The following is a 16,332-nucleotide window of genomic DNA, read 5'->3' as shown; positions in this document are numbered from 1 at the left end:
TGTGATAGGGGCAGGGCAGCTATTTTAGTCTCAACTTCCTATATTCAGATCAGGGCAGAATCCCCAGGTCCCAACCTTCAGCGCCCTGCCTCTGCCCAGCGTCTTCCTGAGGCCAGCTAGCCACTATGGGAAACTGGTTGGCCAGTGGGTCACCTGCGGAGCCTTCTGGGGGATCATCTGATGGGTCATCTGGTAGGTTGCCTGACTTTACCTCAGTGCCAGCACACAAGCTGGAAGAGTTTATCCAGGCAAACCTCACACCCAACGAAGAATGTCTGAAGCTGATAGACCAGGACGTGGATGCCATCTCTAACTTCCTGCGGAGCCCTGAGATCCCTGTGGTGAGAGTGGCTAAGGTGAGGCCCAGGTTTGGGGCCAGGGCTTTGGATCCCAGGAGAGTTCGCTCTCCCCCAACACCCCCTACCCTACCCCCCCTCCCCCGCTATGGTGGTGTGTACTCCACACGACTTTTCTCCCTCTAAGGTTGCAAAGGCCGACAGCGCAGGGGCCCACGCTACAACCAGGTCATCTTCTGCCTGGCTGTATGACCCTAGCAGGCTGCTTCATCTCTCTTTACCATCCCTCTGGGTCTGCAGAATGAGCTCAGCCTAGACCCTTCTTCAGAGTGCTGTAATGGTGAGGCTCACAGTGTTCTTAGCATGGGTCCTCGGGAAGGCAGTGGGAACGGGTTCCGTGCACGTGAGATTCACCGTGTGGCAGCTTTGGCTCCACATTTGTGAGAGTTTTGTTCGTTCAACGTTTCTCATTCTCGTACGGTGCTCCACCGTGTCACGTGTTCGCCATATTGCAGTTTTGAGTTGCCTCCAGTTGGGAGCCAGCGTACAAAACACTGACGCCAACGCAAAATTAGTGCCGGCAGCCTGATTTTAAAACGACGGGGACATTTGGGGATTTCACTGGACTTGAGAAATATCCCTGCCTGGAGCTACAGGAATTCCAGACCTCACATCCAATGCTTCATTCTCTGCAGGGTGGTTCTTATGGCCGAGGAACAGTCCTAAGAGGCTACTCTGACGGCACCCTTGTTCTCTTCACCAATTCCTTCCGTAAGTTTTCGGATCAGAAGACAAAACAAGATCTACTCGTCCACTTGATTGAGCAACGGCTGAAACACCATGAGAAGTACAATAAGCCAGAAAAGCTTGGGAACACCCTTGAAGTCCAGCTGTCCGTACAAGGGCAGGGGATCTGCTTGCAGCTACTTCCAGCCTTTGATCCTCTGTGTGAGTGCTCTGGGATGTAGGGGGGCCCCCAAACTTTCCAGGAGTACTGGGGGAGCCACTTGAGTCCTACAGGCTGAGGCTGTGACAGACAGACTGGCTATTTCCAAAATGGGGCTCGTACACCCCGTTGGAGTCACTGTTCCATTGCTGTGAAGAGGCATCATGAGCAAGGCAGCTCTTATGAAAGGAGGCATTTTATTGGTGCTTGCTTACAGGCTCAGAGGGCTAGTCCCTTACCATCATGGTAGGAAGCAGACAGGCATAGCACAGGAGCAATAGCTGAGAGCTCTGTATCCTGATCCATAGGCAGCAGGAAGAAAGTCACTGGGCCAGGTGTGAGCTTTTGAAACCTCAAATCCCATCCCCAGCAAGGATGACTTCTGACAAGGGCACACCTCCTAATCCTTCCCAAACAATTCAACTGGCGACTAAGCATGCATGCAAAAACATATGAGCCTCTAGGGCTCACCACCAAAACCCCCAAGAGAGAAGAGCCCCCTACCCTGGGCATACTCCATCTAGAACTTCATTCTCATCTCATTTACTTTGGATAGAATGTGCTAGACTCTTGCTTGACTCTAAAGTGGAGCTTGTATAGGTGAGTGGGTGAGTGGATGTATGAAGGGTGGACGGATAAATCGCAGGAAAGAAAGTGAGCAGGTGGATGGAAATGGATGGCTGGGTGCTCACTCAATGTAGGGATGGGTAGATGGATGGATGTGGGAGATTCTGTGTATGTGTATGAGGATGTGTGGGTGGCTGTGTGGGTGTGTGTAGAGATGGGGAAACAGATGGGTGTGTGGATGGATGGATGGATGGATGGGTGTGTGGATGTATAGAGAGATGGGGAAATGGATGTGTGGATGGATGGATGGGTAGACAGATGGAAAATGGATTGATGCGTGTGTGGATGAATGGGTGTGTGTGGATGCATGGACATGAATGTGTGGACAGATGGAAAATGAACTGATACGTGGATATATGTGTAGGTGGATGGATGGAAGTGAGGTTGTATAGGTGGGTGGATGGATGGACAGATAGATGGATGGGAAAACAGAAGGACAGGACTGTGTGGTGGTCATGCTGTCAATGAGTGGTGGACTCAATGAGTCTGACAGTCCAGGACTTCTGAGCTGGAGGCTAAGGTGCCTCCATCGTCCACAATTCTGAGGAACTTCTGGGTTACTGAGACCTTAAATGCCCACCACCTGACCATTTTCTGACAAGATGAAGATGTACACACGCCCACGTGACAGCATTCGCAGGAAGGTGGCCTGGGTTAGAGAACGTGCCACCCGTGCATGGGTCCTTCTCGTCTGTTAGGGTTGAAGGTGAAATAGGTTTCATCGCTTGGGCCCAGCTGATTTGGGAGGGTGTGGAGCCTGTGGGAGAGGGGCACCTCACCAGAGGAAGTGGGTCCTGGGAAATGAGCCTGGAGGGTGGTAACCCCACCCTGCCTCCAATCTCGCCTCCAATCCCACTTCCAATCTGTGTCCTGGTCCAAGGAGGGAGAGTTCAGCGTCATGTTCCCCGGCGTGATGGTTGTGCCCTCAAGCAGTGAGCCAAAAAACCCTTTCCCTTTCGGTTGTCTCTGTCAGATTTCCCCTCCCAGCAGCCAGAAAAGTAACTGATACATGACCCCATGAGTCCCTTTGTCACCACGATCAGAGCAACTAGCTTCCAGCTTTGTTTGGTCGTGGTGGTGTACCTGCCTCAAAAGAGTGGTGAGGTTCCATCGCTGCAGGAAATGCTGGGTTCTCTCTGGTGCCCAGGACCTGGTAATGGGAGACCAGCCCACCTCTGCTGTCAAGGGAGGTGGCCAGAGAAAGGAACTCTTCACATGTAGTACCCAGGTGCTACCAACAGGTGGCGATAGAGCTGAATCTTCCAAATCAATGACTTGTTTCAAGGAAGCAATAAATGCTGCCTTTCTGAGAAAATAAGACCCTACAGGGGAATTCATAAATAGCTTTCTTTACTATACAAAAGCCCAACTAACCTGGTCTACCTGTCTCTACCAGGTCAGGTAGAAACATGTTACCATAGTTTCTTTCCCCAGAACCTTTAACCCCAAACTGACTTCAGCCTATTTGACTTCAGGGTGTTTCTCTCTTAGATAATTAACTTTGGTAGTTGTGTCCCATAAGAGGTTTATAAGACTTTCATGTTATATCATTGCATAAAAGGCATGCAGTCAGCTTCCCACTGCTCTCTCCCATCAGGCTTCGGTGAGTATCCCAGCCCCCAGGTCTATCGGAATCTCAGAAGTTCTATGGATCAAGTACGAGCAGCGCCCGGTGAGTTTGCCGTCTGCTTCACCTCACTACAGGAGCGGTTCTTCAAGGGATATCCCAGGAGAGTGAAGGATTTGATCCTGTTGGTCAAGCACTGGTATCAAGAGGTAATTTGTGTTGTTGCCTTGTTTGAAGAGGGTCTTGGGCTGGCCCAGAACTCACTATGTAGACCAGGTTGACCTCACACTCACAGGCTGCCTCTACCTACCCAGTGTTGGGACCAAAGCCACGTGCCACCACACCACACTGATTGAGATCATTCACAGCAAGCGAATTCCAACAATAATAACAACATACTTCTGTCTAATTTGATCTCCTCTTCAGCCACAAACCAAAGTAGAGTATTTTCTCAACCTAAGTTCCGGGGCTTGAACTCAATTCAACAGGTTTAGTGGCAAGCACCTTTCCTCACTGAACCCTCTTGCCAGCCCTCCCTTATTTTTTTTTTTTTTTTTGGTTTTTCGAGACAGGGTTTCTCTGTGGCTTTGGAGGCTGTCCTGGAACTCACTTGGTAGTCCAGGCTGGTCTCGAACTCACAGAGATCCGCCTGCCTCTGCCTCCCGAGTGCTGAGATTAAAGGCGTGTGCCACCAATGCCCGGCCCCTTATTTTCAAATACTATAGTGGATCATATTGCACACCGGTGGTAGCTTCCTTATTTAACTTCATGTTCAGGAAATCCAGCCACATCACTACATAACAATGGTTTTTCATTCCTGTGTACTATTCCATTATAGTAATAAACCCATGTTCTATCTGTCTGCTGCTTTTGGGCCTTTGGGTCTTTCCAGGTTGTGACTTGGGTTACTGTTACTTGGGTGTCCTCTGATGTGTCTTTTGTCAATGTAAGTCCTCCTTTTTCTTGGGTAAATGTGCAGTAGAATCTTGGAGTCTCAGACACGGCCCCAGACAGCATGTATATTTGTCTCTATATTTGCATAAGTGAACTCCATATGACATATAGTAGAGAGTATTTATTTAGCTTTAACAAAGAGTGTCAAATGGATTTTTTAAAACCACTATGCTGGGGCTGGAGAGAAGGCTCAGTAGAAAAGCACACACTGTACAAGCACTGAAGACCCCCGCTACCCGTGTAAAGCCAGGGGTGGCAGCCTGCGCCTGTAACTCCGTGTTCAGGAGGCAGACACAGGCGGATCTCCTGCACTCACTGGCCAGCCACTGAAGCCAATCAGTGAACCCCAGGTTCAGTGAGAGGTCCGGTTCCAAAAAATAGGGTAGAATGACTGAGGGAGATACCTGGCCTTGACCTCCAGCCTACTCACACACACATTCACAAATACAACACACACATACACGCACACACATACATTCACACACTGGCACACACCTTCACAAACACACTTGCACACTTCCGCACTTACATATTCACTCACACAAGGCACATACATTCACATTAGCACATTCATGTACACCCACACTCACACACACAGTCACATATGTTCATCTCACACGTTCATACACCTACGGACACCCACATTCACAATCACACATACTCACACACACATCTACACACACCCACAACACATACACCCGCACCCGTGCTCACATACAGTGCCACACATTCACATGCTCACACACACACTCACGCACACCCCTGTGAGCAGGGTGAGTGTTGCAGGTGTTCCTGTCACGCCTTCATATCAGTATCTGATGGTACTTGCACCTTGACTTCCAGGCATGGAGTATGGTGACACCTTCTAGACTCTTGTCATTTTTCACAGTGCCAGAAGAAGTGGATGGCCTCCCCATCTCTGCGGTTGTTGTATGCGCTGGAGCTGCTCACTGTGTACGCCTGGGAACAGGGCTGCCAAGCTGAGGACTTTGACATCGCAGAAGGCATCAGGACTGTGCTGGGACTCATTAGGCAGTCTTCAAAGCTGTGTGTCTACTGGACAGTCAATTACAACTTTGAGAATGAGACAGTCCGCAACACCCTTCTGTGCCAACTCAGGACCCAAAGGTACTGAGGGTCTGGGTAGGGGGGAGGATCTGAATCTGCAAAGGAGATTCAATCAATGCATTCACGTCCCAAACCATGGTCAGCTTTGTCCCCTAAAGCCTGGAAGAAGGGGCTGGAGGAAGGGAAGGACTTCACAGCAAGGAACAGTGAGACCTAACATCTCTAAGAAGAGAAGGATGAGGAGTCAGTGTAGATGAATACTGCAGAGCTCTCAGCAGCATCCCGCGCGCGCGCACGCGCGCGCGTGTGTGTGTGTGTGTGTGTGTGTGTGTGTGTGTGTGTGTGTACCGCACATGTATGTGTATACAAATGCATGTGGAAGTCAGAAGTTGGCATCAGGTGTCTCACTCTCTGCTTTAAAGATTCATGTATTTTTATGTGTGTGTGTGTGTGTTTTCCCTGTGGGTATGTCTGTGAACCACATGCATGCAATGCCTATGAAGACCAGGAGAGGGGGGGTCAGACTGTAGTTACACATGTTTGTGGGTATTGGGACTTGAACCCAGGTCCTCTGCAAGAGTACCAGTGCTCTTAACTTCTGAGGGATCTCCCCAGCCCTTCTACCTTATTTATTGAGTCAGGGTCTCTCACTGATGTTCACCAATAGATTAGACTGGCTGGTCAGTGAACCCTAGGACACAGCATCTGTTTTTTATATGATTCTTGGGGATGCCCAATTCAGGGCCTGTTTGTGAGGTAGGCGTTTTACCCACTGACCCATTCCCCAGCCCAACTTCATTTTACTAAAGTTTGTGTGTCTGTGTGAGTGTGTACATGCACACACATCTGTGTGGGTGTGCACCTCTTTGCACATAGAGGCCAGAAGAGGATATGGTGTGTCCTCTGCCTATTCCTCTGAGGCAGGGCCCCTTCTTCAATCTGGGCTCTGGCTTTCTCAACTAGGCTGGAAGTCAGCAAGCCCCAGAGATCCCCATCTCTCTCCCCTTAGATCGGGGGTTGAAGTCGTGTTCAGGACACCCATGTTGTGCCCTGAACTCTGGCCCTTATAACTTAGCACTTATAAGCACTCTTAGTTTCTAAGCTATCTTCCCATGCCTTCTTTTTTGCTGGGGATGTGGGTGGGAGCATGGGACAGGATCTCACTGTACAGCCCTGACTGGCCTGGAACTCACTATGTAGACCAGGCTGACCTTGAACTCACAGAGATCCACCTGCTTCTGTCTCCCAAGTGCTGAGATTAAAGATGAGTGCTAATAAGCCCAGCCCCAATTTCTGATAAAATTCCTAGACCTGTCATCTTGGATCCAGCTGACCCAACCAATAACGTGGGCAAAGACGACGGGTCCTGGCAGATGCTGACAGAGGAGGCCCAGGACTGGCTGTGCTCTCTCAGGAGGAATGATGTGTCACCTGCACCATGTTGGAATGTTCTGGTAAGAGAGTTTCCAGGACACTGACCTAGAGAGCGTGTCTCAGCTGCCTGTGTGGCTACTGTAACACGGTCACACACTCAGTGTGGCTTAAAGCACACCATCTTCATGTTCTGATAGTCATCCCAAGATCCTCCCTAGCTCTCTTTCTAACACACAGGCACATGATATGTTCAGCTCTCATGTCTCTCCTACCCCATCTTTTAAAAATGTTTTTATGTTGGGCAGTGAGGGCACATGCCTTTAATCCCAGCATTCAGGAGGTAGAGGCAAGAGGACCTCTATGAATTCCAGGACAGCCAGGATGGTTACACAGAGAAACCATGTCTCTCTCGCGCAGTGTGTGTGTGTGTGTGTGTGTGTGTGTACAAGTCTTTGCCTGGATGTATGTTATGTCACCTGTGTATAATATCCACAGAGGCCAGAAGAGGGTGTTAGATCCCCTGGAACTGGAGTGTGAGCCACCACCTGCTGGAATTTGGACCTGAGTCCTCTGACAGAACAGGCAGTACACTTAACCGATGAGACACTCTCTAGTCCCTACCATACCTTTTGATCTCTGTGCTGTTCTCTCACTAGCCTGTCCTTCCAGACCGTGACATCATCCCTCTCTTGACAGCTGCTTCGGTCCAGGCCCAGGGACCAACACACAAGCAGGAATGAGCATTTCAGGCACATATACTTGTACATGTGTACACATATACTCCCATGTAAACATGCACATGCGCATATAAACATTTGTCTTTGCACCTGGAGCTGACACTTGTGAGCACACTTATGTATTCACTGATGCATATGCTCACATTTGCATGCACACTCATTTGTGTGCACAGTGCACACACACATGCAAACAGAACACTCACACTCTTGAATATTCACGTACAGCCTTGCATGTGTGTGCGTTCCTGTGTGTACACTTGCATACGCTACGTGTTCACACACACACATGGCACATGTACACTCATGTGCGCATGCCCACCCTACACAACATCTGAGCTGTAGGAGAGGGAGGACTGAGGATGCTGCCACTTTCAAAGGGGGTGCTAAGGGTCACAACATCTAAGGGCACCAAGATCAGCTGGACTGCAGAACTAGGCACCCCCTCTTGTCCCCAGGCGGCTGCACTGCTCCATGCCAATGCTCTCCAGCAAACTTATCTACTTAGACTTCTCATCTTCTTCCCTGTTTAAAAAGTGTACTCTAGCCGGGTGTTGGTGGCGTACACCTTTAATCCCAGCATTCGGGAGGCAGTGGCAGATGGATCTCTGTGAGTTCGAGACCAAGCCTGGTCTACCGAGCAAGTTCCAGGACAGACTCCAAAACAAATACAGAGAAGCCGTCTCGGGAAAAAAAAAGTGTACTCTAAATCTATAAGCTTATGTCTACAGCAGTGGGCTATCCAGTGCAGTCTCACAGAGCTGGGGTGGTAACACCTGAGGCCTCATTCCCTTTTCAAGCTTCTTGAGACTGTCATGTGCCCTGCTTCCTTCGTCCATCTTCAAAGCCATTAGCCCAACACCCTCCAGCCCCCTCCTCTCTGCATCTGAGCTCACATCTCCTTGTTCAAGTTTGACCCTCACACCTGCCTCTTGGAAGGTCCTTGGGGACCTCCTCATGCTGGCCCAGGGCACCTCCCCCCCCCCAAGCTCCTTAGAAGGATCCAGGTCTCTCCCGAGTAACCCATAAGAAACCAGGAGAGTTTCTGCTTGGTGAGAGGAGGGTGAAGGGGTAGGTATTGCATCTCAAGAACATTTTTAGAATATATTTGTGCAAGACAGGAAGGTCTCTGACAGGAAGGTCTCTGCCCGCCGTTTGGAAGCAGGCTGGCAAAAGGACAGAAGTGAGTTTTGTGTTAGCTTCTGGGCAGAGCCCACCAAGTTTCTCTCCTCCCCAGCCCACACCACTCTTCATCACCCCAAGCCACTTACTGGACACGTTCATCAAAGACTTCCTACAGCCCAACGAAACGTTCTTGAAGCAGATCAAAAAGGCTGTTGACATCATCTGTGCATTCCTTAAAGAGAACTGCTTCCGACATTCAAGCACCAAAGTTCTGAAGTCCGTCAAGGTGAGCGCTGGCCCTTCGTCCGTTCCAGCTCTTGGGAGCCCGGGAGAGGAGGGTGACGAGGGAGACGAGGGTGACGAGGGTGACGAGAGTGACGGAAGGCAGCCTCTCATCTTCTCTTTGCCCACTAGGGAGGATCCACCACCAAAGGCACGGCTCTGAAGTATGGATCAGATGCTGACATCGTCGTGTTCCTTAGCTCGCTGAAGAGCTACGAATCCCAAAAACAGGAGCGCCCACAGTTCATCCAAGAGATCCGGAGGCAATTAGAAGCCTTCCAGCAGATCCAGGAGCTGGAGGTGGAGTTTGAGGTTTCCAAGTGGAAGGCCCCCAGGGTGCTGAGCTTCACCCTGAAATCCAGGAGTCTGAAGGAGAGTGTCGAGTTCGATGTCCTGCCGGCCTATGATGCACTAGGTGAGAATGCACAGGCCCTAGCTCCTGATAAGATCCTACAAAGAGCAGAGGGAGCGCTAGGGCGGGGTGGGGGTGCAATTAATTCCATTCTCAGGTAAGCAGTCCAGACAGCCTCTAGGAGCTGTCCGCTCTGGTCTCTATGGTGTGTCGGGGATGGCGCCTACAGTTACAAGCATATCATAGATAGCATCCCTTCATTTCCTCTGTGAAGAAGGGAATTAAAGAACAGAACATAGTGGGTTTTGTGAGATAAGAGACAGGAAATTGGGTGTAGAAAATTCCTCCTCAGAAATCCCATGCACAGGTGAGAGATACAGAAATACAGACGAATGAAAGGCTTCTAAGTAGGCTGGGGAGTTGGCTATGTTGTAAGAGTGTTCACCATTCAGTCGTGGAGGCCTGATTTTATCCCCAGCACCTGTGTAAAAAGCCAGGCTCTGCTACAGGTGCACCTGTCACCCCAGTGCTGCCTGGGGATGGGGTGTGGGTGGAGAGGGAAAGGGTCTAACTGAATCAGACAGGTTCAGTGGGAGAGCCTGTGATGACACAGGAGGACACCCAGCACCCCTCAGGCCTCGTGTGGGTGTGCAAAGACAGGCACATGGATCCACATTTACAAGGCAGCTTAGAGGGGGAAAGGGTTTGCTTGGCTTATGCGTTCAGATCTCAGTCCATCATGGAGGGAAGCATCAGGGCAGAAACTCAAGGCAGGAACTGGAAGCAGAAACCATGGGGGAGCGCTGCTTGCTGCCTCACCCATAGGCTTATGTTTAGGTGGCTTTCTTATTCAGTCCAGGACCACAAGACAAGGGAATGGTGCCACCTGCAGTGGGCTGCCCCTCCTCTCTCTCTCTCTCTCTCTCTCTCTCTCTCTCTCTCTCTCTCTCTCTCTCTCTCTCTCTCTATCTCTCTCTCTCTTTCTGTCTCTGTCTCTCTCACACACTCACACACACATGCACCTACAGAGGCCAAGCTACTACTGTGTGTGTGTGTGTGTGTGTATCTCCTATATTAGAATTATGAAGACTCTATTATCTTCCACCTAGTGGTTCTTGGGGACCAGGTGTAATCAAGGATAAAACCTTTGCTTAGAATGTGCAAGGCTCTGTGTCCGATGTCACCACCACAAGGCAAAGCAAATAAAACCCTTACCCATTACTTGGGGAAGGAGCTGGGGCTAAAGCTCAGAGGCAGAGTACTTGCCTAGCTCAGGACCCTGGGTTTGTCACAGCCCTCCCCGACTGCAAACAAAAAACATCTGCTTTGAGTTCGCTCAGAAAAGAGACAAGAGTATACAGAATGGGATTCAGCCCACTTTTGTTTCTCTGTTCTAGTCTGTCTTCTGTTGCTGTGACAAAACACTGGCCTAGCTGGGCAGTGGTGTTGCACACCTTAATCCCAGCACTTGGGAGGCAGAGGCTGGTGGATCTCTATAAGCTGGAGGTGGAGAGTGAGTTCCAGGACAGCCAAGGCCATTACACAGAGAAACCCCATCTCAAAAAAAAAAAAACAAATAAATGAATAACTAATAAGGTTTTTGAGAAACCACACGTTTGAGGTCTGTGGACACAGATTCGTTGGTAAAGAGATTGCCTGACATGCCCAAGATCTGGGTTCAACCCCTGTAGTGCATGAACTGGGCATGGTGGTATACACCTGTAATCTCGACACTTGGAAGGTGAAGGCAGGAGGATCAGAAATTCAAGATCATCTTTGGCTACATAGCAAGTTTCAGTGCCAACCTGGGCTACATGAAATCCTGTCTCCAAAAAAAAATTTTTTACTATGTTGTTTACCATCCACATTAGAATCTAATGGACACTTTGTTCCCATGTTAGGTCAACTGCATTCTGGCTGCAACTCCAGACCTAAAGCCTACAAGGAGCTCATTGAGTTGTATAGATCATCGGACATCTCCGGAGGAGAGTTTTCGACCTGCTTTACAGAGCTACAGCGCAACTTCATTGAACCCCGGCCCCCCAAACTGAAGAATCTGATTCGCCTGGTGAAGCACTGGTACAAACAGGTCAGCCAGCCCCTGCTATGGCCAATATGGTTGTTGTTTTTACCAGCAAGCTAGGACACAGATTTTGCCAAGTGTCCTGAACACCCAAATCCTCCCATGCTAGGGGCTGGGCCTCTCTAGGGAAGCTGTTGCTCATGAAGTCATGGGTCTTCTGATTGCATTCCGCTACTCGTGATATTTGGGTCAGACCTATAGGGCCTCCTAGCATCAGAGCAATGTGTGGCTTATTCTCACGCTGGCCAATGAATTCAGTAGCAGCCAAGTTCTCCTGAGAAGCACGGATGAAAGTTAAGGTTGTGTGCCTCGGGCTGTCAGTACAGCTGTATAGGCACCATGTTGTCTCTCAGAAGGCAAGATGAAGCTGTGGCTGCTGAAACTGGAGTCATCATGGGTAGCTGAGGCCTAGGGCGCTGGGGAGCTCTGGTTTGAATTTCAGCAAGTCACATGACTCCCTCAAGCCCTACCCCCAGTCAGCCTTGTCCAAACACAAGGCACAGTGGGTGCCACTCTGCCTGTTGCTGAGTCTAGCAAACCTACCTAGGACTCAGGATCTCCCTCTTTCAAGTTCTATTTCATAACCCTGTTGCCCTGCTGCGACCCAAGCAGTCCATGAGGCACCCTGTCCCCCCTTGTCTCACCAAGTTACCTGACATTGCTACTCCCCCCATCAGTGTGAAAGGAAAATGAAACATCTCTACTCTCCCCATCCGTGTGGAAGCCAAATGAAGTCAAAAGTATCTTTGCCCCCAAAGTACGCCCTGGAGCTTCTCAGTGTGTATGCCTGGGAGCAGGGCAGTGGTATGGAGGACTTCAACACTGCCGAAGGCTTCCGGACGGCCCTGGACCTGGTCATCAAATACCAGCAGCTCTGCATCTTCTGGACAGTCAACTATAACTTCAAAGATGAGCCGATGAGGTCGTTCCTACTGACCCAGATCCAGAAAAAGAGGTGCCTGTGCCCCAGCCTCCCACCCTGTTCTGAATTAACCCAATTCCCTTCTGTGCTATTTCTTCCATGACCTGGATTCTTCTCCCCAGGGTCTTGTTCATTCCCAGTGTGAAACTGAGAGAGAAACTGCCAGGGAGAAAACCCAACCTCAGGAGTGGGAGGGACTTACCAATCAGAAGGGGGAGGGGTTTGCCAAGCAGGAGTGGGAAGGGCTGGCCGACCAGGAAGGATACAGAAGCAGAGGACAGGCAGGGGATGGATGCCTGCACTGCCTTTTAATTGTTCTGCTATGTGTAAATGTGAATTTGTGCGCTAGCCGACCTGAGAGGGGTCTTAGGTAACAGCATATTCCTGAGGAACAGCGTCCCCATTCCCAGGCCCATGTGTGCACACCACAGCAAGTCAGAGGCCAACTTTTGGGAATCAGTTCTCTCCTACCACTCTGTGGGCCCAAGAGGATCAAACTCAGATCGGCAGACTTAGCAGCAAGCTCCTTTTACCCTTTAGGTAGCCCCTATTATTTGCATCTTTATCAGATCTGGTTTTCTCTTTCAGAACTAAAAGAATAATAAGGAAGCCAGACAGGATGGTACCTGCCACAGTTCCAACATTTCAGAGGTCGAAAGCTGGAAGATACTTTATTTTTAGGTTTTTCTAAGACATGACCTCTCTCTGCACAGCCTGTAGAACTCACTATGTAGACCAGGCTGGTCTCAAATTCACAGAGATCTGCCTGCCTCTTGCCTCCCGAGTGCTGGGATTAAAGGCATGCACCTCTACTGCCCAGTCAGGAGGATCTTAAGGCTATCTTAGAGGATAGCCTTGTCTACATAACAAGATCTTGAATTAGAGGATAGCCTTGTCTATGTAGCAAGATCTTGTCTCGAAAACATTAAGCAAGGGGGAGGGTCCTCAGACTGTACACTCAATACTATGAACATGGAACAAAGATGGTGGAAGAAAGGGGGGAAGGGAGAGGGGAAAAAAAGAACAAAGGGAAGAAACAGGAGCTTGATGAACAGGTGCTCTAGACAGACAGACACACACACACAAACACATCCTCCACCCCACCCCCACCGGTGCTGACCTACTTAGCAACACAGTACTGTGACACCTTGTAGTTGGGTGAGTCTCTTGAAAGAGGTCATCACCCCGGTTCACTGTTCGAGGTAAATAACAGCTTTGGGAAGGGTCTTTGGCTTTCAAATACAACAATTCTAGGAAGTTACTTGTGACTCTGAAGTAGATTCAAATTGCTTGACCTAAGCCGGCAGGATACTTTGTGTCACTGATTCAAATAGGACCAACCCCCAATGCTGAGGCCGGAGGTCTTGAAAACAAACAACACTTTCATAGTTTCTAACTCTCCTTCAGGCCTGTGGTCCTGGATCCAGCCGATCCCACAGGCGATGTGGGAGGCGGTGACCGCTGGTGTTGGCATCTTCTAGCTGAAGAGGCGAAGAAGTGGCTATCCTCCCCCTGTTTTGACTCGGAACTGGGACAAAGTGTACAGCCATGGAAAGTGCCAGTAAGAGTGCCCTGAAGAAAGTGGGTGGCCGCCACAAATCCAATCAAAGGGCTTTCTTGCTGTAGTGATTTGGAATTACTGAGCACCCCAAAGAATTGAAAACTGGACTCCAGGGGTTCAGCCAGTCATCTCCCCTGCTCCAGGTACCCAGAAACCCAGAGACAGGTGACATAGTGGGAACTGGTCTCTCCAGGAGGAATCTTGCAGCAAGACTATCCTGTCCTGTCCTTTGTCTAGGCAGTGTCTTCTTCCCCATTGGTGCCTTCATGCCAACACCACTCTCAAACTGCCTGCAGACACTGTCAGTTGTCCCCTGGAAGTAGGGACACCACTCTCTCTGGTGCTTACCTTTGAGACTATCCTCTTTGGTTGATTTTAGCACATGTAGCCCTGAACCCCCAGTGGGGTGCATGAACAGTGAAGCTTCCTCACGCAGGAAGATGGGGAAAAAACAGATAACAGAGAGTTGGGATCCTGAGGCAGAGTGGGGGGTGGGGAATCTGGGGAAATGGTTCAGCAGAGTTCAGTTCCCCAGGACCCACATAAATGCAGGGCGGGTGTGGTAACCTGCCAGTGATTCCAGCCTTGAAAGGCTGAGTCAACCGAATCCCCAGAGCAAGTCAACTAGCAAAGCTAACTATATCGGCTAGCTCTGGGTTTGATCACCAGAGCCTGCCTCAATAAATAAGGTGGAATGGTTACAGAGGATGAGTCCTCACAGCACCCTGTGGCCTTATACATGTAGACATATGTATGCATGCACACAAAAACATGCAAATGACATATGCATGAACACACATGCAAACATGCACACACATGCATGTAACACACAGAGAGAAAAACAAAAAATAGAAAAAAAGAGGGCACGTAATAAGTATATTGCAAGCTTCATTGACCAATTCTCACACTTTTAAAAACCTAGAATTGTCACATGGCCACTTGTGACTTTGAAAGTAGCTACCATGCAATGGGTAACGGTGTGTCTCTGAAGGGTTAGAGCTCCCTTCTCCTCCACCCAAGACACACCAGGCACAGCCCTCCAGGCTACCCTACCACAGGCAGGAGCATTTTATTCTTCCTTCTGTCCCTTCTTGGCACTGTTGACATCTGAGGATAAGTTGAGAGGGCTGAACACTGTCCCCAGACTCATCTAGGTATCTCCAGGTTGGAACCTGAGACATTGTGTCAAGTCTTCTGGTGAGAGAAAGTTGGTCCCAGGTGAGACCCGTACCTCAGGGATGTGTCCCTGCCTTCACCCGCCCACCCACGTCAGCAAGCTGTCAGTTTGTTGTTGTGTCTAAGTGTCTCTGGTCAGTTTCCCAAGTATGCTCTCCAGATTCTTCTCTGGAGAGAGGTTCTCACTGTGTAGCCCTGACTGACCTGGAGCTCGCTATGTAGGCCTCGAACTCACAGAGATCCGCCTGTCTGTGCTGGGAATAAAGGCATGCACCACCACACCCTTCTTTAACCCCCCACCCCACCCCTTTTTCTCTCCTCAGGTAGTGCAGACCCCAGGAAGCTGTGGAGCTCAGATCTACCCCACTGTGGGTGAGGGCAGACCAGTTGGAATCCAGCTCTGGAATGAAATTGCTGGAAGAAGCTTCTAGAGTTGTCTGACAATTGATTTAAAGACTCAGTCTATGTTACAAAAGGGAGCTGGTATCAATCCTCCCCGGCTGCAGTGCTCCCCGGCTGCAGTGCTCCCCGGCTGCAGTGCTCCCCGGCGGGTCCTACTTCTCTCTCCTGCTCTTCCAGATGACTCTGCTTGAAATCAAGACTTCAGATCTGCTCCCCCGCCCCCACCCTGGGGTCTCACATTATGGACACCCCTCTGTGCGACTGACCTTCAGAGACACGCGCCCCCAAGCAGCATGCCGTGTCCCGGTTCTGTGTGTTTTCTCCGTCTCCTTCTCTACACATCTCTCTTCAGCTGCGGACTCAACCCTGTGTCACCGAAGTTCAGCCCCTCCCTTGCCCTTCCTTCCCACCAGCCCCAGCTAGCTCTGAGTGCTTGGCTGACTCTTTGCCCCTCTCTTCCCTCCATCCACAGGCCTTTCCTGTGGTTGTTCATTTTCATGCTTGATAATAAACAGTGGCCTTGAGCACATCCTTTCTTCCCTACCCTGATAAATTATGAATCCCGAATGGGGTCATGTGTGCAACCCACAAAGAGCACAGTGCTGAGACTCAAAGGTGACAGAAGAAACCCCTCATTCTCTCCCACCAGTGTCCTCTCAACACCGTTGTAGGTGACTTAACGTCATGGGGAGCCGAGTAAGAGAGGATTCACCGTGACCAGGGAGCATGCCATCATTGGCTATTGCTGGAACTAGGATGCCAGCCCTTTCTCAGAAAATTGGCAATTAGTGATTATGAACAAAAAATAATTAAGCCCAAGTTCACCTGTGCAATCATGTCAAGATAAGTAAGTGGCCATAACT

At 50.0% G+C, this 16,332-nt stretch overlaps 1 protein-coding gene across 4 annotated transcripts; it reads left to right on the top strand.

The window, feature by feature from the left end:
* The first annotated feature begins 7 nt into the window (after positions 1–7).
* Oas2 (2'-5'-oligoadenylate synthetase 2) lies at positions 8–15,998 on the top strand. Of its 4 annotated transcripts, XM_021232323.2 has the most exons (12): positions 215–356; positions 484–636; positions 992–1,244; positions 3,467–3,645; positions 5,280–5,518; positions 6,768–6,912; positions 8,804–8,977; positions 9,106–9,388; positions 11,227–11,414; positions 12,086–12,363; positions 13,738–13,891; positions 15,391–15,998. In XM_021232323.2, the coding sequence occupies exons 2-12, from the start codon at positions 634–636 to the stop codon at positions 15,496–15,498; spliced, it is 2,004 nt and encodes a 667-aa protein (XP_021087982.1). In that variant the 5' UTR covers positions 215–356; positions 484–633; the 3' UTR covers positions 15,499–15,998. The 4 variants fall into 4 exon arrangements, 3 of the variants coding, with proteins under 3 accessions (XP_005079105.1, XP_021087982.1, XP_021087983.1); XR_002384703.2 differs by lacking the exon at positions 484–636 and having other exon boundaries at positions 8–356; positions 13,738–14,034; XM_005079048.3 differs by lacking the exon at positions 484–636 and having other exon boundaries at positions 13–356.
* Positions 15,999–16,332: the final 334 nt, after the last annotated feature.

Source organism: Mesocricetus auratus, unplaced genomic scaffold (assembly GCF_017639785.1).
Source record: "Mesocricetus auratus isolate SY011 unplaced genomic scaffold, BCM_Maur_2.0 Super-Scaffold_100025, whole genome shotgun sequence".
Classification (NCBI taxonomy): Eukaryota; Metazoa; Chordata; class Mammalia; order Rodentia; family Cricetidae; genus Mesocricetus; species Mesocricetus auratus.
This window is presented reverse-complemented; position numbering and strand designations above follow the sequence as displayed.